Source organism: Clinocottus analis, unplaced genomic scaffold (genome assembly GCF_023055335.1).
Source record: "Clinocottus analis isolate CAN_PGR_092001 unplaced genomic scaffold, fCliAna1.0.p SCAF_16, whole genome shotgun sequence".
NCBI classification, from domain to species: Eukaryota; Metazoa; Chordata; class Actinopteri; order Perciformes; family Cottidae; genus Clinocottus; species Clinocottus analis.
This window is the reverse complement of record NW_027175887.1, coordinates 16,410,826-16,432,170: the sequence shown is the minus strand read 5'-3', so window position 1 is coordinate 16,432,170 and position 21,345 is coordinate 16,410,826. Positions and strand designations below refer to the sequence as shown.

General features: G+C 45.2%; 1 protein-coding gene across 3 annotated transcripts in view; it reads left to right on the top strand.

Moving 5' to 3' along the window:
- Positions 1–21,345, top strand: part of cacna1ha (calcium channel, voltage-dependent, T type, alpha 1H subunit a) — a 96,933-nt gene that overhangs the window by 36,737 nt on the left and 38,851 nt on the right. For all 3 annotated transcript variants that reach the window (XM_068578198.1, XM_068578195.1, XM_068578194.1), the window contains exons 3-7: positions 9,165–9,276; positions 10,647–10,780; positions 11,999–12,096; positions 16,333–16,492; positions 20,880–21,165. In XM_068578198.1, coding sequence (XP_068434299.1) covers positions 9,165–9,276; positions 10,647–10,780; positions 11,999–12,096; positions 16,333–16,492; positions 20,880–21,165 — 790 coding nt within the window. The remainder of the gene's footprint in view (positions 1–9,164; positions 9,277–10,646; positions 10,781–11,998; positions 12,097–16,332; positions 16,493–20,879; positions 21,166–21,345) is intronic.

The following is a 21,345-nucleotide window of genomic DNA, read 5'->3' as shown; positions in this document are numbered from 1 at the left end:
CATCATTTATTATCACCGATGCTGGAAGTTGACGTGAAGTTGTTCGGGAAGAAATTGTTTCAGCGAGGAGGGGAAACAGAAATGGCGTCAACACAGAAGATTAAAAAAGAAAGAAAGGAATGAAGAGGGAGATGAAAGAGCTCGCAGCAGAAAGACAGACAGGGAATCCTGGTGTAGCTGCGTCACCGCTGCCTCAGCCTGCTCTCCGGGCGCTGGAGGAGGGATGGAGGGATGGAGGGATGGAGGGATGGAGGGATGGAGGGATGAAAGAGGGCAGTGAGGAGGAGTGAGTTCAGGGACGAGCTGATTTATGAGTTTCTGTTTCTGAATCGTGCTGCCTTCAGGGACCTCGCGGAGATGAGCCAATCTGGAGTTCACACACACATGCGCACACACGCACACACACTCACACACAAAAAAAGGGAGGGAAAGACAAATATGATGAAGGGGGGGGGTCTGAAAATGAGCGACTGATGGTGTCATGAATCATTCATCCATCATATTCAGGTGTCAACTAAGGACAAAAAGAATGACACAACAAGTTATTGATCAACATATTGATGGAACAATTAGAAGACATCGCGTAGTGTTCACTGCCAAGAAGTTAGTCCTCTCCAGCTCCCGTCTCACACACACACACACACACACACACACACACACACACACACACACACACACACACACACACACAGCATCTTAACCTAAACTTAACCCAGCCTAAATCTAACAAACTGGTTTTATAATCCCAGCTGGTCCAAAGTAATGATGCACAACGCAGACATGCAAAGGACACTGCAACACACACACACACACACACACACACACACACACACACACACACACACACACACACACACACACACACACACACACACACGCTGCAACCCTTCTGATCGACCTGAGCAGAGAGTGTGATTAGGTTATTACATCTGATGGGATTGAGTTTGCTCTCCTCTAATGAAAGAGGGATGGACGGGATGCTGAATGAAGGGAGGAGGAAAGAGGGGGGGGGAGGGGCTTAGATGAAGAGAGGGAGGTGAAAGGCTGAAAGGAGAGATGGAGGGCGTAAGGGATAATGTAGAGGCGTTTAGATGTGGAGGGGGAGAGAGGGAGAAGGTGTGAAGGTGAGTGTCAAGGAATTTAGGAAGGAAGGAAGGATGAAAAGGATGCTGGGGAGGGGGGAGGAGGGAAGGAGAGAAGGAGGAGTTAACCTGGATTTCCTGCAAATGTTCATTTTTTTATTGAGATTGCTAATTTGACACATTTCACATTGTAAGTAGTGAACACATTGATGCATTTAATATGTCTTTAATATTTGTTGAATACAGCCTGAAGGGATGAACTCTATTCCTTATAACTCCTGTTCATGAACTCACTGCAGCTGTTTGCGTCCCGACCCGTTGAAGTAAATAAAGGATGGAGAACACTTTCCTCCTCTCTTATTTTCATTCCTCCTCCCTTCCACTCTCCAATTTATCACCTGAGTTACTCGGAGGAGCTCCATTAACCCCAGAACCGCTTTGAGCGACTCCCCTCAGAGTTGCAGACAAGTCTGTTTTCTCCTCCTCGTGTCGATGCGTATAGGTTCGCGTCCCCTCCTCCACCCTCACCCCCCCCTCTCTCCTCCCTACCCCCACCCTCACCCCACGCCACCTGTCCTCATTTCAGATTAACCTCCGAAAAACCAGCGGAACGAGACCAACAAAGCGAAAGCAGACGGGTTGGAAGTCGTCCGCTTGGCGGAGGAACTCCACCCGACTCCAGGAGCCAATGAGCTTCAGGCACGAGCCAAGATCTCCCACTGAAGATGTTAAGAGAAAAGAATAATAATATAAAAGAACGATGCAAAAGTGCAAAGGGGAGGCCTTAACGTGTCGTTCCATGCCGACGGTTTTCTCTTCATATCAGACTTTTGGCTTCAGCGTCGCGTTCAGACGCTGAACTTTTCTCCCGTCGAGGCAGAAGAGAGTTCAAGAGCTGCGAACCGGACGGGCTTTGATTTGAACAAAGGAGCCGCCGGTAAAAAGTTCTGCTCACAGAGAAGCCTGGGAGGATGGAGGAGGGAGAGAGGGAAGGAGGGAGGATGCAAGGAAAGGAGGGAGGAAGCCATAACAGGATGAGGAAGATAGAAAGAGGTAGAGAGAGAAAAGAACTTCATTTCATGAAGTTTTTTCTTGTTTTTTCGACTGAGCAATTGTCATAAAGTTATACTTCAGTGCTCTTTATGTTGTTTACTGCGCCCTCCTTTCTCCTCTTCCTCCGTCCTCCTCCTTTCTTCTTCCTCCGTCCTCCTCCTTTCTCCTTCCTCCTCCTTTCTTCTTCCTCCTCCTCCTCTTCCTCCTTTCCCCCGCCCCTTTCTGTGTGCAACGGCACCAACCTGACAGCTCAGGCTTGACACTGTGTACAGGCATCGTGTGGTGGGCTTGACATTGTGTGTGTGTGTGTGTGTGTGTGTGTGTGTGTATGTGTGTGTGTGTGTGTGTGTGTGTGTGTGTGTGTGTGTGTGTGCGCGCCGTGAGACCTCTCCAGTGGAATCCAGCTTGTGTGCCAAGAGGCTGCGCAAGGGAATAGTTGTTGTTGTTGTCCTTCGGCCATGTAAAGGTGCAGCACACACACACACACATCACATCACACACACACACACACACGTGCACTGTGCATTTGTGTGAGGTTGTGTGTGTGCGTGTTCCCATTGCCAATGTGTGTGTGTAAGTGTTATCACAGTCACTGTAGGTGTGAGACTTGTGACAGAGTGTGGTACAAATTAAAGCGGCGCATACGAGTGCTTAACATTGCATTGTGGTGTGTGTGTGTGTGTGTGTGTGTGTGTGTGTGTGTGTGTGTGTGTGTGTGTGTGTGTCTTGTTTACCTCGGTCGGCTTGTATTGTCACACATCAGCGCAGCAGATGATGGAGACACATGTCACACCTCTACGTCTCTTCAGCTTCAGCGTCCTCTGCTCTTGTTTCTCCTTGGTCTCCAGCGCGCATTCTCTCTCCTGACCACTAGGGGGCGACTCCTCTGGTTGTATAGAAGTCTATGCTTCATGTGTTAAAGCTGCATTCTCTCTCCTGACCACCAGGGGGCGACTCCTCTGGTTGTATAGAAGTCTATGCTTCATGTGTTAAAGCTGCATTCTCTCTCCTGACCACCAGGGGGCGACTCCTCTGGTTGTATAGAAGTCTATGCTTCATGTGTTAAAGCTGCATTCTCTCTCCTGACCACCAGGGGGCGACTCCTCTGGTTGTATAGAAGTCTATGCTTCATGTGTTAAAGCTGCATTCTCTCTCCTGACCACCAGGGGGCGACTCCTCTGGTTGTATAGAAGTCTATGCTTCATGTGTTAAAGCTGCATTCTCTCTCCTGACCACCAGGGGGCGACTCCTCTGGTTGTATAGAAGTCTATGCTTCATGTGTTAAAGCTGCATTCTCTCTCCTGACCACCAGGGGGCGACTCCTCTGGTTGTATAGAAGTCTATGCTCCATGTGTTAAAGCTGCATTGTCTCTCCTGACCACCAGGGGGCGACTCCTCTGGTTGTATAGAAGTCTATATAAGTGACTCTACTTCTCTCTTGATGTATTCCCTCAGTAAACATTGTCAACATGAGTTTATGTCTCAATCTCTAGTTTCAAGTCTTCTTCTATACAGCATGATGTTCATTTAGTAAATTATGGAGGCTTTAGGGGCGGGGCTACAGGGTGATTGACAGGTAGCTGCCACTACCAGAGATGTATTACATGTGATTGGTTTGACCTTGAGAACGTCACATCATCAATCGACCTCAAAAAAATCCAACCAATGTAGACTTTATTTGATCGAGCTTCTAGCAACATAACCAAAAACACAACTGCACTTCTCAATTTGAGCTCGTGTGTGTTTGTGTGTGTGTGAGAAGCCCAAAAAGACACAAAAAAAGAAAACGATCTTTGTTATTTTTCTGTTAACCGAAAACCGGTTTGTACGCTGAGCTCGCTTTGCAGCGACAGCCGGGCTTGACTTTGAGGACTTACACGTTAATGCTTGTGTGTGTGTGTGTGTGTGTGTGTGGCACAGACGTGTGTGTGCGTGTGTGTATGTGTGTGTGCTGAAGACAGAAGGGGGCTCAGGAGGTGTTGACTGCAGAGATTAAAGAGGAATTAGAGAAAGCGGAGCGCACGGGGCCACCGAGCGACGCGAGAGAGAGAGGCAGATTTTCTGAATATTCAAATCTCTCGTTTTAATTCTGCCGCAGATTACTGAATCTTTCATCTCTGAGGGAAGGCTCGACCTTACGTCCCTTAACCTTGTGTGTGTGTGTGTGTGTGTGTGTGTCTGTGTGTGTGTGTGTGTGTGTGTGTGCAGTGACAGACTGGCCCAGGGCCTTTCCTCTGTGATGGAAGACGTCTCCATCCCAGCACATTGTAACAACGTTATTATTGACGATGTTTCATTGCCGCTTCCCTCTCTCCTCCCCGGGGGGCACGCCATGTGTTTCTACAGCGCCGCAGTGACCGAATACACGTTTTAACTGGTTCTTACACCGTGTTTTTCACGCCACGCGAGCCTCGGCGCTGCTTCAGGAGGACTGAATAAAGGTCTCCCCTCTGAACTGGCGTGCCCCCACTCGCTCAGTGGCCTCCACGATGGTGCGCCCCTCGTTTACCCCTCTCCTTCTGTTTAAAGCTCCAGAGGATAAGCAGCATTCGTTCTGCCTCCCACAGTAGCGCCGCTTCTGTTAACGTGCTGCACACACACACACACACACACACACACACACACACACACACACACACACACACACCCTCTTTTACTAGCCGAGCAGGAGACGTAGACACAAGAAGTATGAAAAGCCAACAGGTGAAAGTGTCTTCTCAGATGAATTTACATCGTGTGCTCACCGTGCAGTGAAATGTTCTCTGTCAGTGTTTTGTTTGATGTTTGTGCGTCAGCGTTAATGCGTGTGTTGCATTTTGATGCTGGATGCTTGGATGTTCACGCTTTGTCATTGTAACTCCTTTTGTATACTGTTGGGTGGTTTCATGGACAGGAAGCCGTCGTATTGTGTACCACGTTTCTCTCATTGTGTATTTGTAGCCACGTATCTCTCGTTGTGTATTTGTAGCCACATATCTTTTGTTGTGTATTTGTAGCCATGAATATTTTGTCGTGTATTTGTCGCCACGTTTCTCTTGTCGTGTGTTTGTAGCCACGTTTCTCTCGTTGTGTATGTAGCCACGTATCTCTTGTCGTGTAGTTGTAACGACATTTCTCTTGTCGTGTAGTTGTAGCCACGTTTCTCTTGTCGTGTGTTTGTAGCCACGTTTCTCTCGTTGTGTAGTTGTAGCCATGTTTCTCTTGTCGCGTATTTGTAGCCATGAATATTTTGTCGTGTATTTGTAGTCACGTTTCTCTCGTTGTGTATGTATAGCCACGTATCTCTTGTCGTGTATGTATAGCCATGTGTCCGTTGTCGTGTGTTTGTAGCCACATTTCTCTCGTTGTGTATGTTGCCACGTTTCTCTTGTCGTGTAGTTGTAACCACGTATCTCTTGTTGTGTGTTTGTAGCCATGAATATTTTGTTGTGTAGTTGTAACCACGTTTCTCTTGTTGTGTGTTTGTAGCCATGAATATTTTGTTGTGTAGTTGTAACCACGTTTCTCTTGTCGTGTAGTTGTAACCACGTTTCTCTTGTTGTGTAGTTGTAACCACGTTTCTCTTGTTGTGTAGTTGTAACCACGTTTCTCTTGTTGTGTATTCGTAGCCACGTTTCTCTTGTCGTGTAGTTGTAACCACGTTTCTCTCATTGTGTATTCGTAGCCACGTTTCTCTTGTCGTGTAGTTGTAACCACGTTTCTCTCATTGTGTATTCGTAGCCACGTTTCTCTTGTCGTGTATTTGTCGCCACGTATCAATTACCTCACGTGTCCTTCAGCACAGTACTTGACTTAATGTATGTACTCAGTTCCACCTCTGCGTACCCTTTAACGCTCAGAAGGGCGTGGCAGCCCAGACGTGACCCGCATATACAATAACAAATTACACTTGAGCTCTAATTGGTCGACATATCTCACATTTGAGGAGATCCGTGTGTTTAACTTCCCTCCCGCTGGACAGAGGCAGGGAGAATAGAGACATGATGGCATTTTGGGTAATTGAGCGGTGTGATGTCATCGGGTACGGTCCGCCATGAAGACGGCGAGCTGGTGGGAGCAGAGCAAAGATAATAGGCTATTATTTTACTTTTTCTTCTGAAATGTGAAAGGCGTTCACAGGGACACTGCTCGTCGTTTGCCGAAGTCTTTTCTTTCTGCTTTGCTGTTGTTAGAACTTCTTAAAATTAACAGTTTTTTGGTATTTCTTTGGTTGTCCAGAGGTGATACGACAAATAACCTCAAGCCAACTTCATCCATATCTGAAATCAGGGGTCTCAAACTCAATTTGGCTGGAGGCCCCCGCTGGTATTGTGATCTCATAGGAGGGCCGCACAGACAGCGCGACGTTTTTATGTTTCTATACATTTTTTATATTAGTTTTTAACAGTGCAAATATATTGTATTTTTTTAAATAACGTATTGAAACTGCAGCAAACCCACGAATGCAAAACCTGAATACATTTGTACTTTACTATATTTCTTGCCAGACCACCTGGCAGCGCTTCTGATCACACAGCTGAGCCACATTGACCCTGATCAAGGTCGCAGAGGAAACCCTGATCAAGGTCACAGTTAAAACCTTAATCAAGGTCACAGTTAAAACCTTAATCAAGGTCACAGTTAAAACCATAATCAAGGTCACAGTTAAAACCTTAATCAAGGTCACAGTTAAAACCATAATCAAGGTCACAGTTAAAACCTTAATCAAGGTCACAGAGGAAACCCTGATCGAGGTCTCAGTTAAAACCTTAATCAAGGTCACAGAGGAAACCCTGATCGAGGTCTCAGTTAAAACCTTAATCAAGGTCACAGAGGAAACCCTGATCGAGGTCTCAGTTAAAACCTTAATCAAGGTCACAGAGGAAACCCTGATCAAGGTCACAGTTAAAACCTTAATCAAGGTCACAGAGGAAACCCTGATCGAGGTCTCAGGTAAAGCATGAGTACAGCTCCATGATGGGCATCACTAACTCTGGACTTGTGCTTGCATTTATTAAAGTTTATAGTTGAGTAGTTTCTCACACAGATATCTGCTTCCAAAAAGCCCATTTTGATCAGTAAAAGTTAAATTAGCCCTTTTTTTTAATTACATTTTTGAATGTGCAGTTGCATGGCGTTGTAAAAAAAAAAAACTTTTTTATTCATGTGGGTCTCAGGAGTGACTTTAATTTTCTTCACATCTGGCTCCAAACCTCCACCTGGACTCAAAGCTCAACCGATCTGAATCTGAAAGGTCAAAAGCTCACCGTGACCTCGTGCCATAACTCAATAATTAAATACGCTAATTTAGACAACTTCCCCCAAATGTCTCGCAGGACAAAAGAGTTTAAACTGCGTTTTTTCTTCTGTCCGTCGCGGATCTAAAGGAAGGTAAACTGTCCCCCGGGAGCACATGTTTGGACATGTTTAGTCTAAAAAAAGTGAAATATGAAGATGGTGTGCTGTGCACCGTCATCGCCTCGAGACATCTGAGGAAACCTGTCGTGTCGGATAAATTAAAAGTTTGCAGCCGTTACTCTTAACAGCCACTGGAGGAGGAAAAAAAAAGTTTCAGGTCAGACTTTTCCGCTGACACAAGCTTCTGCCTCGGCCCCTGATCACAGCACACCCATTGTCTTCCTACGTGTGTGTGTGTGTGTGTGCACACTTAATTTGCCTGAAGTGTATCGACGCCTGCATGTGTGTGTTTTGTGCGTCTGTGTGTGTACAGTACATCTGTGTGCGAGCAATGCAGAGGACAGTGGTCACCATTTGTTTTCTGCTTCAACTCCCTCTCTAATTAGAACAGTACTCCACCAAGGGAATACTGTGTGTGTCTGTGAGTGTGTATGTGTGTGTGTGTGTGTGTGTGTGTGTGTGTGTTTCTAGGACAAAAGCCAAAGTAGAAAAACAGCAGCATCAGTGCCTTTTTTTTCCTAGTTAAGGAGACATGATTTAAAGCTCCTCCTTGCTCTTGTTCTCTGTTGTCATTTTCCTTCCTCACACTCTCATACAAGTACATCATACAACTTTATTGCAGCTGCATTGGTATTAGTTGTCCAACTGGTTGGTGTTGGTCAACTTGTGGTTTTTATTGACTGGATTCGGTGGATTTACGGCTACACTGACCCATGGTTCATTTTGACGAGGAGAAAGAACAGAAATCAGAAAAAGACAAAAGTTTTACAATTGTTGAGCTGTTTTTTCTGATTTTGTCGTCTACAAATTAGACGGATTGAATCCATTCATCAAATCTCCATTTCCGCTTTGCCACACGGGTTTAGACTCCACTCCTTTTATAGACGGATTACAATTGTATCTCTTGTCATGTGAACAGAAAATAAACCAACAAGAAAGGTCAAGGAAAGTGCACCGGTGACCCCGACGGCGTCCAACATCACTGGCTTCCTTGCCCTAAATAGATAATCTCACTGGCAGTCTACAAGGGATAAAGAAAGGAAATCAACAAAAGATTACGCACGAGTGCTATTTCCGTCGGGTCAGTAGGTGACATCTGACAGAAAATAGGACTCGCAGGAAAAAACCTTGAGACTCAAAGCTTTTGCGTCTGAGTTGCCACATGTGGAGGATCACAACCCTCCTCGCCCGATCTTTTCTCCCCGACTTTCATTGATCAATTAGCGAATGAACGCCGCAGGACGTACAGTAGACGTGGACCCATTAAAAATGTTTATCGGTGAAATAGTGAAAAGGCCCGTAAACAGATTAACAGCCGGTCCCACCGGGTCCTTTCTGGACCTATTATGTCCATTAGACTCGCACCAAACTTCCTTTTGGCATCCGGCTGCGGTGTGTTGGCGGGGTGTTTGTCTCACATGCTACTACGCTGAATCATGGGTGATCTTTTCTCTCGGATTTAAAGCACTTCCCCGAACACACTTGTTTTTTTTTCTATCCTCCACTTCACACCGCACATTATCGCTGCATCATTGTTATGGACGCGCCTGCACCCTGAAGTTCATTGTGCTCCGTGTGCAACATGTCATGTCCACATGTGTGTGTTGGCCTTAACCCTCCTCCCCCCCGCACGTGGTTCGAGCACGTGTCCATGCTGGTCATCCTGCTGAACTGCGTGACTCTGGGGATGTTCCAGCCCTGCGAAGACGTCACCTGCGAGTCGGAGTGGTGCCGCATCCTGCAGGTCAGTGCGACGCCCCTCAGGGGGGCTTTATGCTGCGTTCGCACCAAAATCGTTGCGAATATTCACGCAGCGTTTACAGTTTATTCAAAGCTGCGTTCACAGCAAAAGCGTTGCGAATGTTACTCGCACCTGAAAGAGGGCGTAGCTTGTCTCCGTAACAGTTTCCACCATCCACCATGGAAGTAACCACTAGTTCTGCTTCATACTTGTTGTGTAGAATCCACACAATGCTACGTTCACATCAAAATCGTTAGCAAATAGTCACGCCGCGTTTACCTCGTCAGTTCACTCGCTCGACAGTACAGCTGCGTTCGCAACAAGCGCGTTGCAAATGTCATTCGGGCCGCAAACGTTGGAACATCAAACTCCATCGAGGCCGGGTTCATAATATTATCTGTCAGTACCACAACAGCGTCTGAATGACGGCCGCTATCGGCGCTACTTTGGGCAGAGTTTCATTTAGCGATGACAGGACGGCAGCGATGACGGGCGGAGCTTCTCAACGCTGACGCGACTCAGCGTTGAGAACACACACTATTCTTGCCCCTGCCGGAAAAAACGCTTTCTCGCAACTTATCGCGACCGTGTGTTCACTTTGCAAGTAACCTACTCTCGAGTCCAATTTGCAACGCGTTTGTTGTGAACGCAGCATTACACGTTCACCTCTGCGCTGCCCCCTATGAGCAACGCGGGTACTGCCGCATGTTTCCATGAGACTGTGTCGGCATTAGCGCCTTTGTCCTGTCCCATGTTTCGCTTATCACTTGCTTCTTATTTAGCCATCTATGTCAACGAGGAACCTCAAACACGTCATCTCTCATCTGGCCAATTGTAAAGAAGATATTGGGTTGTTTTTCTGCAGGTGAAACGCGTGTTTTTTCACACCAGGGATGGATTCCCTTATTCTGCAGGGGAGCAGCTGTGAAGTGTCACGAAGAGCAACTACGAGAACAAGAACAATTTGTAAACAAATGCTAATGACGAGTTCCTTCATTCTTTTTCTCCCCGTCTCGCTCGTCTGGTTTGTTCCAACAAGCCGAAGCTGCAGAGCGATGTTGATTCTTGGCGCGCCGAAGACGTGCTCATTATATTCAAATACAGACGGTCTGTATTTCTTTTGCTGTAGTGGATGTCTAATTAATTGAGACGCAGCCATAACCACGCTAAGTCAGAGATATTCCCTGCTGGGGATGAAACTAACTAATGGAGACAAGACTTTCTTTCTTCCGACAACCTCCGCTGCCTCTTTCCGCGGCGTCTCTGGAAGTGGGATGAAGGAAGTTAACAAGCAGCTGACCTTAATCTGTCGGCTGGAAGTTAATATCCTCCTGTTCTCATTGTTGTGATTCCACCCCGCGTGTTTTCTGCAGGTATTGGACGACTGCATCTTCGCTTTCTTCGCCGTGGAAATGGTCATCAAGATGGTGGCCCTGGGAATCTTTGGCCCCAACTGTTACCTCGGGGACAAGTGGAACCAGCTCGACTTCGTCATCGTCATGGCAGGGTTGGTCTGATATTATCACCCGCTGGTTGATCCCATGCATTTCCTTTTTGAATGAAGTATAAATAAGATATTTTCGGCGACTCTAAAAATAGTGTGTTTTGAATATTTCTGCATACTTGGATCCCGAAACAGTCTCTGGGTGAATTGAATTGACTGGAGAGCCGAGACTCTTGTTTCATTATGTTATGTATATAGTTGATGTAACAATAAAGGGATGTCTGGTTGTCAAAGGTATGTCAACAATAAGGGTTTCTGAACGGATGCGCTCGCCATTCAGTCATCGAAAAGATGCATTTTTTCGCGGAAATTCCCAAAAAGTTTTAGATGTCAAATCACAGCGTAGAGTTTCTGGTTTCTTTGTGAAGTATATGATGTAATATAATGGTATACGAGGGATTTCCAGATAAAAATGTTTTAAATGTAGCATCAAATGCTGCAATTCTCAGTTCCATTGCATGATTCTGAGCACTTTTTACATTTTCACAATTTATTTTAAATCAATTAGTTGATTTTTATTCCAGATTTATGACTAGGAACAACCTGACACACACTTCCAGCTTCCATCCTTCACACTGCTTATGAAGCGCATACCGATGAGCCGCTATCTCCCGCTAAAGATTGCCTATTTACTTCGGTCTCTTGGGTTACTGGTGCAATACCATCAGGGTGAAAGTACCAGACGGTTGAGCTCCACTTCCTCACACACTATCTACCAATCAGACGCGTCCTCTGGAGACTGGAGCAGTGCATGCTGGACTCCCAGACGAAAGGCTGGAGCGACCGTGTACGTTCAGACGAGGGCAAAGACCCAATCAGCAGCAAGACATTCCTGTTAGATCCTCCCACGCCAGAGTGAACACACACACACACACACACACACACACACACACACACACACACACACACACACACACACACACACACACACACGCAATCACAGGGCCGAGAGAAAACCAACACAACTCAGACCATAACTCTCTCTCTCTCTCTCTCTCTCTCTGCCTTCTTGTCACATTCATGATGTTCGGCTGCTGCAAAGTCAACGACACAGAGGGGGAAAAGGAGTTTTTGACTCCATGTAATTAAATGTTGTATACGTGCGGTAATTATGTGGGTTGTGATATTTTTGGTCGCCTCAGATTTGTTGTTGTTGTTGTTGCGATATATATCGGATGTAAATGAAGCAAACTCTCTCTCTCTCTCTGGCCGTGTCTTCAGGGTGATGGAGTACTCTCTGGACGGCCACAACGCCAGTCTGTCGGCCATCCGGACCGTCCGGGTGCTCCGGCCTCTGCGGGCCATCAACAGAGTACCAAGTGAGTCCACGTCCAATGTGCTTTCTCATCAGGACAGTCCTCCATTAGCGACGAGCGCGGTGTTTCCACCTGCGGTCACTTGCTCTTTGGCTCGATGCTAACAGCTTAGCGCACAGCGAGGAGCCACTGAACTTGCAAGCTAAAGCCCTTTTTTTAATGGAGGATAAAAGCCTCTCTGTTCTCATCAATACTAAATTATGAAAATGCTTTTATTCCTTTTTTTTTGGGTCAACTCTGCATAAATGTCTGCTGGAGAGTGCTTCCTTTCCCAATACTGGAAATACTACACTGACAGTGAAATATTGAAAGTGAAATGCACTCATATATATTTATATATATATACTGTAATAAAAAAAGGATTGAAGGCTTTAGTTTATTCAACTGATTTCTCTAAGTCAGTTCAACTAAAGTTTTGGGTGTACTTTCCCTTTGTCAACACAACTATGTATTCTGAGTTGAATGAACTCCAATTGAAGTTCAGCCAATTTAAGTTTATTAGCTTGTCTAACTCAACATTTTAAGGCAGCCAGGTTCCACATTTTAAGTTGAACTAGCTTGTATTTTTAAAAAATATGCATTTCACATACAATCGCTGTGATATGAGTTTGCCCAGTGCGCTAACGCTAACACGTTGAACAAAATGTAATGCTTTGGCGTCTTAGTTCTCAATCACTGATGGTGTGTCGCCCGGTGCTCCGGGGGCTCGATGTCTGCTTTCTTCTCTCTCCCAGAGGTGCTGCCGCGCCAGTGTCGAGTGAGAATTTGCACATAGTTTGTCATTTCCCTAAAAGCTCTGTGACAGAGGTGGCCATGAATCTGCGGCCAAAGAGGATCACCAGACAACGGTGTCATAACAACGCACACATGATTATTAACCAGCGCGCGTAAGGCGAGCAGCCGAGCCCGGGCCGAGTCGGCCATTTTGTCCAATATACCGCTCTTACAAGCGGCTTTAAACCTTTTCTTCTTATTGTTATTTAGATCAATAGGGTTATAGATGCCTGCTTGATGTCAAGCTACAGATGTGTGTGTGTGTGTGTTTGTGTCTTTGTGTGTGTGTGTGAGAGAGAGAACGATGACCCTCGCCTCCCTAAAATAAGCAAGTTGTTCGTATGTGACACAGTGTGACCTAAGATTCTCCCACGTAAACAATGACGTCATATGTTTGTACAAGCGTATGAGTGTGTGTGCGTGCGTGTATGTGTGTGTGTGTGTCAATGTGTGTGTGTGTGTGGGTACGGGAAATGAACCCAAACACAATCATAAAACATTGCAGGTTGTCTGCTTCTCTCAAGCTCTCATCACAAACATTGTTTGAAACACACACACACACACACACACACACACACACACACACACACACACACAGTCGATCCCTGAAGGGACGGACACGGGGAGGGCGATGGGAGTGAATCCCAGTGAGAGGTATCACTTGGGGCTGGAAGCTCAAGGTCGCCGGAGACACAAACAGACACACACACACCCACAGGTACACAATCAGAGGCAGGATGAAGGCCAGCTTCCATCTCTTTGAGACTCCGATCTAATCCTCAGCGTTATTTGTGACTCTGCATTGCGATCCGAGACCGAGTGTTTGTGGGTGCAGGCCATCCGGGCTCACAGCCAGGCCATTTTTTTCCTCTCCCCACTTAGCGTCTCTGTTTGTCTCGCGTCGCTCTGCGTTCGCTCCGTCTCTCTGTTTGTCTTTCTGTCGAAGTGCAAGGGAAGTATCTGCCGTTAGACAGATGTTTAATTTGTTTTTATTCCGCTGTAGCCGAGGTACAGCGAGCAGGACTCACCGCGCAAGATTTATGTGGCAAAAGCAGCGGTCGTTTGTTATTTTTTTCTCACCTCGAAACACCAGTTTGTTCAAAATGAGACTCAATGTGAGTCGGTGTTTTGGTAGAAAATATGTCTTTTTTTCTCGCCACATTGGTTTCGGTCACTTTGCTGCCAGTTTGGTAATTTAAAGGAGTTTAAAATATATGTTTTATTGTTGTTCTGCCCAACATTTGCATGTTGAAGACGCCAAGTGGTGGAGAATGTAATTGCCATTTCATTCATAGAATTGTCCCTCCTCTCTTACCGTAGTTAGTTTTTTTTTCTGATTCACCAGAGAGGACATACTGCTGCTACTTTCACTGTTTTATAGCCTTTGAAGGTCTAAGTCTGTAAGTATTTATGTATGTGACGTGTAAATATCTTTATATATTCTCTGTGTGTTTACCGTTTCAGTATAACCTTCGTGTTGTAGCAATAGATGCTAATCGCGATTAGCATTTCTCCATTGACATCAATGTCAAACTTAGCTTAGACGCTAACTAGTCAAGCTAGTCTCATGCTACTTACCTTATCTGACATTACGGCATCATTATTATGGAATCATAGGTTAATATTCATGGACAATTTGTAAGGTCATTTCACGTTATGTTCCCACAGTTTTACAAAATCAAGAAAGATTCTCCTGCTTCTATATTTCATGGACCTGCTGTTAGCTATCTGCTAAGCTAACTTGTAGGATATTATGTTTTGCTTATTCACATCTAGCATCACACGTTTCGCTTTGACTGGATTTGATTCATGGCCAGTGTGTTTGGGGGAAAAGAAGGTGACAAGCAGTTACTTAATCACAGTCGTTTATCAGTCCACCGATGACAGCGACTTCACATTAACACATTAAATTACACCCAGATCTAATCGAAGAAGCTACACTCTGTCTTTATTAGAAGATCTTCTCTCTGGATGAAGGCCTGCATCCACAGCGCTGCTTCCTTTCGTGTCCTCTACGTGACATTGCCCCTCGACACGTCCTGCGGGCTCCAGTGATGCTCATCTCCTGACCTCCCGGGGTCACGACCTTCAGAACTGGCTTGCTCATTGAGTCTGCTTCTAGTGCGCCCTTAAACAGCGGGCTTAATTAAAACTTCCCAGAGTGCATTGCCAATCTAGCTTTTAAATCCCTGTTTATTATTTTAACCCTGTCTGCGTTGATCTGAGCATTGATCACATGGTATTCGACTCCAGCTAAAGGGGATGTCGACGCTGTGAGACGGTTGAGGAGGTTTCTACGAAGGCATCTGTGTGCTGTTTACTTAGCGTGTGCATGTGTACGTCTGCATGTCACGCGTTCAGTAGTTGGTATGCAGCAATACTGCTGCATCTCACGCATGCACACCGGCATGTTCCTGTGTTTTTTTTCAGGTTTTTAGGATGAGGGATGTGTCTCGAGGTGTGCGCTCGCTCTCGTTTTACCAGTCGGTGTGACCTCGGCTCTGTTTTTGATGAGACAATGATTTAACCTGGACATTTCATCGATTCTCTGGTTCCTGCTCCGTCCCAAAGCCATGACCACATCTCTTTAGAGCTCTGACGGGTTGACCTTCAGCCGCACGGCTGTCACATAGCTCACAAAAACACACATTATCTCACATGCAACGCTGGATCTGCAGCTGATCTGTGACCGAGCCTTCATTTAAAGATGGATGGATGGAAGGATTGATGATTAATGGATTCATTTGAAGTAGATTTTGACTTATATTTCCACGAGCCCAGTGTTTACAGTGTGAGGACCAAAGCAAAAAATACAACAGCTAAAGGAGAATTTATGATGTGGGACGAAGAAAGCAACTACTTTGTGGCTAAATCTGGTTTGTACATATATATATATATATATATATATATATATATATATATATATATATATATATGTATATATATATATATATATATATATATATATATATATATATATATATATATATATATATATATATATATATGTGTGTGTGTGTGTGTGTATGTGTGTATGTGTGTGTGTGTATATATATGTATATATATCTGAAAGGGGACAGGACTCATCGTGAGGAACCTCAGGGACAAGTTCCCCGACTCCGCTTACGCTGAACGCATCTGACAACTGGAGATGGACGCTGAACACGGGCGGTTAGATAACGCTCGCCACAAGGAGGGTGCGAGTTCAAATCCCGGGGGAAGAAATACTGTCAAGCTGTCACTTCCAGTACTGTCATCACGTGTAATTATATTACGCTGTGGGGAGGAATTTGTGTGTTCCAAGCCCACAAGATCAATGGAGGTTGTCAGGGTTTGTGGAAACCGGGGTGTTGGTAAAACTCAGCTGTTGCGCGCGCGTGTGTGTGTGTGTGTGTGTGTGTGTGTGTGTGTGTCAGCATGATCCCTTCTGACGCTATCTCAATGTCTTTGCGTTCCTCTTCGTAGGTATGCGGATCTTGGTGACGCTGCTGCTGGACACCCTGCCCATGCTGGGGAACGTCCTCCTCCTCTGCTTCTTCGTCTTCTTCATCTTCGGCATTGTGGGAGTCCAGCTGTGGGCGGGACTATTGCGCAACCGCTGCTTCCTGCAAGAGGACATCAGAACGTAGGGAACTTGTCTTCTTGTTTTTTTTTTCATTTAAATTACCTCCTGAAGCCTGAAAGTATACCAACCCGTGAATCCTCTTCAAGACCGTAGTCGAGTCTAGACCGAATTAGTAAAGACAAAAACAGATTTTATTTGGTATTTTCCACTAAATAGAAACAAATCCATCCACCCTGCTCTCCTGTTGTCCATATGGCGACCTGCACCGCCTCCAGCAGGCACACATGGACTCTTCAAACTCGCTCAGATCACTTAACTCAAAGAAAACGCTTTTTTTTCTGCCCCTTTTGTATTTCTCCTTCCGTCTTCACCCTCTTTCCTCTTCCTCTTCCTCTGCTTCTCTTGTTATAGATCGTGTTGAGTTGTCACATGGCGTATCAGTCAGCTGTTGCCTCTAGCAAAAAACACACACAAGTCATAATTATAGCGAGAGTACACCGACTGCGTAGCGCCTCCGGGATGGTCCTCGCACTCATAATGCAATAAAATAAATAACAATAAAGTCTTTATATAGCACTTTTCAGGGGTAGTAGCTCAAAGTTCTTCACGACAAAGTGAAGCAAGAAGAGAAATAACAAAAACAAATCGATTAAAGTGTGATAATGCAGTTACAGGCCTTGTATGTTCACAGAGCTCACTTCCTCTATAGCCTCAAGGAGGTCTTCCTCTTTGCCAGATAAATACAAAAAAGCCTTAGCTGCTCATTTTCCTATTTGTGTGTTAGTTTGTATTAAAAAATAAAACATCAGCAAGATGTACGAGCCCGTGACGGATTATAAAACAACAAAGAATGAATAATTTAGGCCTGTCCCAAAGCATTGAGAGCCTTGTAAACAAGTTAACAAACTTTAAAAAAAATCAATCCTGAAAGACGCCGCGAGGCATTGCAGGTGAGCTCAAACTGAGCCGATGTGATTAAAAGTTCAGAACTAATAGGTTGTTTTGGGGGACCGAAGCTGGAGGTGCAGGCGTGTTGTTGGGAAAGTCAGCGTTGCAATATCTCCTAAATGAAAGGAAGCTGCATGGTGTAGTCTTGTTATTTAATATCTGTGCAATGCACTTTCACATTTAGCTGACGCTTTTATCCAAAACGACTTACATTTTAGCTCTATACACTGTAGACACAGAGCAATTCAGGGTAAGTGTCTTGCTCAAGGACACAACAACAGGGACTAGCTGAGCTCCTCTGATTGAAAGACGGGCATGCTAAACACTGAGCTACAGTCGTACACGATGTACTTGCAGATACATTTAGTTCAACGCACGAGTTGTAAAACCTCCCACATGAATAAATGAAACTCCTCTTTGCAGATGATGTGGCTCTTTTGCATTAAGACGGTTTAAAGTAAGGCCTGACTATATTACATTTAAAACATTATAATATTCCAGATAAGGTTTGTGACAAAAAAACAACAACCTGAGACATACAATCAGCATAACAGGAAATGTTTAAGCAGAAGAAAAATATATATTTAAAATCTTTACATGTATTTTAGGTGAACCTTTGCTCCTGCATGTATTTTATCTTGTGAAAAACAAAAATATAAGATCCATCTGATAAGAGAAACACAACACATGCACAGACAGAAAAAAATAAAAAAAAGATCAGTCAACCAAATTAGCTGTGGGAACAAAAAATTATGCAAAAAGAGAAAAAAAGGCAAAACCGCTTCAGTGTCCACAACCCCAGGAAACCCAAAATGTCACGTCGACGTCCCTGAACTAATTCTGTTTTGATGTAATGGTACAAATTGTACCACGGTTGATGTTGCAGAGTTCTTCCTGTGTGTTTGTGTGTGTGTGTGTGTGTGTGTGTGTGTGTGTGTGAGAGAACAGTGGCTCAATATTTCACAGCCAAGGCTGCTGTGTTTTCTCTCTCAGAACAAATCCCCGTCTGACCTGCAGCTCAATATGAATCACAAGCGTTGGCTCCAGTCTCTGCTGAAGTACAATCCTGAGATACTTGTGTTTCACTTAAGTATTTCCATCTTGTGGTAGTTTATACTTCTGCTCCTGCACTTCTGAGGGGGGAATATTGTACTTTCTTTACTTCCAAAAAAATGCATCTAATGCATTCCAGTTGCTTCACAGATTCCGATTAATGACACGAAATATAGATCATCCAATGAATTATGATCTATCACTTTTGGTTTAATTAGGAGCTGATCCCCAGGGAGGGAAATTCACAAGCTCCCCAGCAGTAACGTAATTAAAAATTCACATACGAACTACAACATGAAAGTGATGTACACGTTAATGCAGTAATTACATTATATTGTATTAGATTAGATTAGATTAACTTTATTATCTGCCTCAGTGGAAATTAGTGTTTGGCTTCTTCCAAGTGCTGCAAAGGTACACGCACAGTACACATAACACACACCATTAAAACCATACATATATACAGTATACAATGGTGCATATTGTCAGGAAGCAGCGGGTGAAATAAATACTAAAAGAGAGCAGAGGGTCAGCAGTCAAGCCGTGACCTCATTGCAATCCAATTATAATCCAACAGAGAGTTTCATGGAACGACAGAGACACAGTGCTGCAAAAACCTCACAGGGGAAAAAAAGACTGGAACAGTAATTGCAATCAATCAGAAGACAAAGTACTTGAAGAGTGAATGTCACTCCGCACACCGCCTCACTGTTGTGGGGAATAAATATGCAGGTGAATTGTGCGATGCTTTTGCTGCTAGAAAACAGCTATTTCCATGGATGCTAATAGATGTGAAATTCAAGGGTAATTACACAACAGCACAGTACGACTAAATGTTGTACTTTGCTGCACAAGAGGAACATGACAAAAAAAACTATATTCCTGTAAACACAGTCCATCAACTTTGATTATGTTTGAAGACAAAGCTCCTCTTGTCTCACCTGAGTCCGCCTCCTCTTGTCTCACCTGAGTCCGCCTCCTCTTGTCTCACCTGAGTCCGCCTCCTCTTGTCTCACCTGAGTCCACCTCCTCTTGTCTCACTTGGGTCCGCCTCCTCTTGTCTCACCTGAGTCCACCTCCTCCTGTCTCACCTGAGTCCACCTCCTCCTGTCTCACCTGAGTCCACCTCCTCCTGTCTCACCTGAGTCCACCTCCTCCTGTCTCACCTGAGTCCACCTCTTATTGTCTCACCTTCATCTTCTCCTCTTGTCTCACCTGAGTCCACCTCCTCTTGTCTCACTTGGGTCCGCCTCCTCTTGTCTCACCTGAGTCCACCTCCTCCTGTCTCACCTGAGTCCACCTCCTCCTGTCTCACCTGAGTCCACCTCCTCCTGTCTCACCTGAGTCCCCCTCCTCCTGTCTCACCTGAGTCCACCTCTTATTGTCTCACCTTCATCTTCTCCTCTTGTCTCACCTGAGTCCGCCTCCTCTTGTCTCACCTGAGTCCACCTCTTCTTGTTCCACCTGAGTCCACCTCCTCTTGTCTCACCTGAGTCCACCTCTTCTTGTCTCACCTGAGTCCACCTCCTCTTGTCTCACCTTCATTTTCTCCTCTTGTCTCACCTGAGTCCACCTCATCTTGTCTCACCTGAGTCCACCTCCTCTTGTCTCACCTGAGTCCACCTCCTCTTGTCTCACCTGAGTCCACTTCCTCTTGTCTCACCTGAGTCCACTTCCTCTTGTCTCACCTTCTCTTGCTCCGGTAATAAAGACAAAAAGAAAACAGTTTAATACAAAAGTTCAGTAAAACTCATGACCTTGCCAAACCAGAAAACATCCTCAAAATAACATTTTGGTGGTATTTCTTCTTTTTAATTAAAGTGTGCAAATTCTATTTGTCTAATTAGTTTTCCGTTTTTGTCTGGAGCAATAAACGGCAGCGCAGACGTAGCTAATTGTGGGTTACAGTCAGTCAATTGATTCAATACAGCTGTGCCTGTTTCAAGCACACCTGGCGAGTGCACCTTGTTCTACTTTCATTCTCCAGCTAACGGAGCAGCAGAAGGTTCCTTCTACCCCAGTACCCCGTTCTCAAGAGGACTTATGATCATCAGAGCGTATAAATCAGTGGCTGAGATGCTGTGGAGGAAGAGAGTCCACAGCCTCAGTGGAGATCAGTGTGAACGCTGAGTGGGAGTAGTAGTTGGAAGGTGTTGTGTGGAAAATTCGACGATAACATCTGCGATTGGATGTGTGCCTGTGTGTGATAAGCTCAATGATGCATCATTAATTACATCTAATCCCGGTCTCTACGCGGGACCTTAAATAGCACAAAGCATCCTGCTGAATGGTGAATGGCACAATAGGAACAATGCAAGCTAGCAGAAGGAGCTAGCAGAAGGATTATTAGCCGTAGCGACGTCTCGGTGGAGGCACTTTTAAACCTTTAGCTAATGCTAACCTGTCATACCTAAATCATTGCCCTGCTTCTATCTTTTCCACCCAGAACGTACAACTTGTCCATCAGTCCGTACTACATGTCGGAGGAAGGTGAAGACAGCCCGTTCATCTGCTCGACTCCCCGCGAGAACGGGATGCTGCGCTGCCACAACGTGCCGCCCACCGCGGAGGGCGGGGCCGACTGCCTGCTGGCCGCGCCGAGTCCGGCCAGCAACAACGGCTGCGTGAACTGGAACCAGTACTACAGCGTGTGTCGCCCCGGGGACCTGAACCCGCACAAGGGAGCTGTCAACTTCGACAATATCGGCTACGCCTGGATAGCCATATTCCAGGTGAGCAGGTGTGGATGTGCAGAGCGGGACGTGGAAGATGTTATTATTGAAAAAAAAAAGGTTTTATTTTAACGAGTAGTTTAACACCAGACTGAAAAAACTAACTTTTTTTAGCTATTTGTAATTGTTTTACAACTGTTGTAGTTGTAACGAGTGTTAGTTGTAGTTTTAATAAGTTAG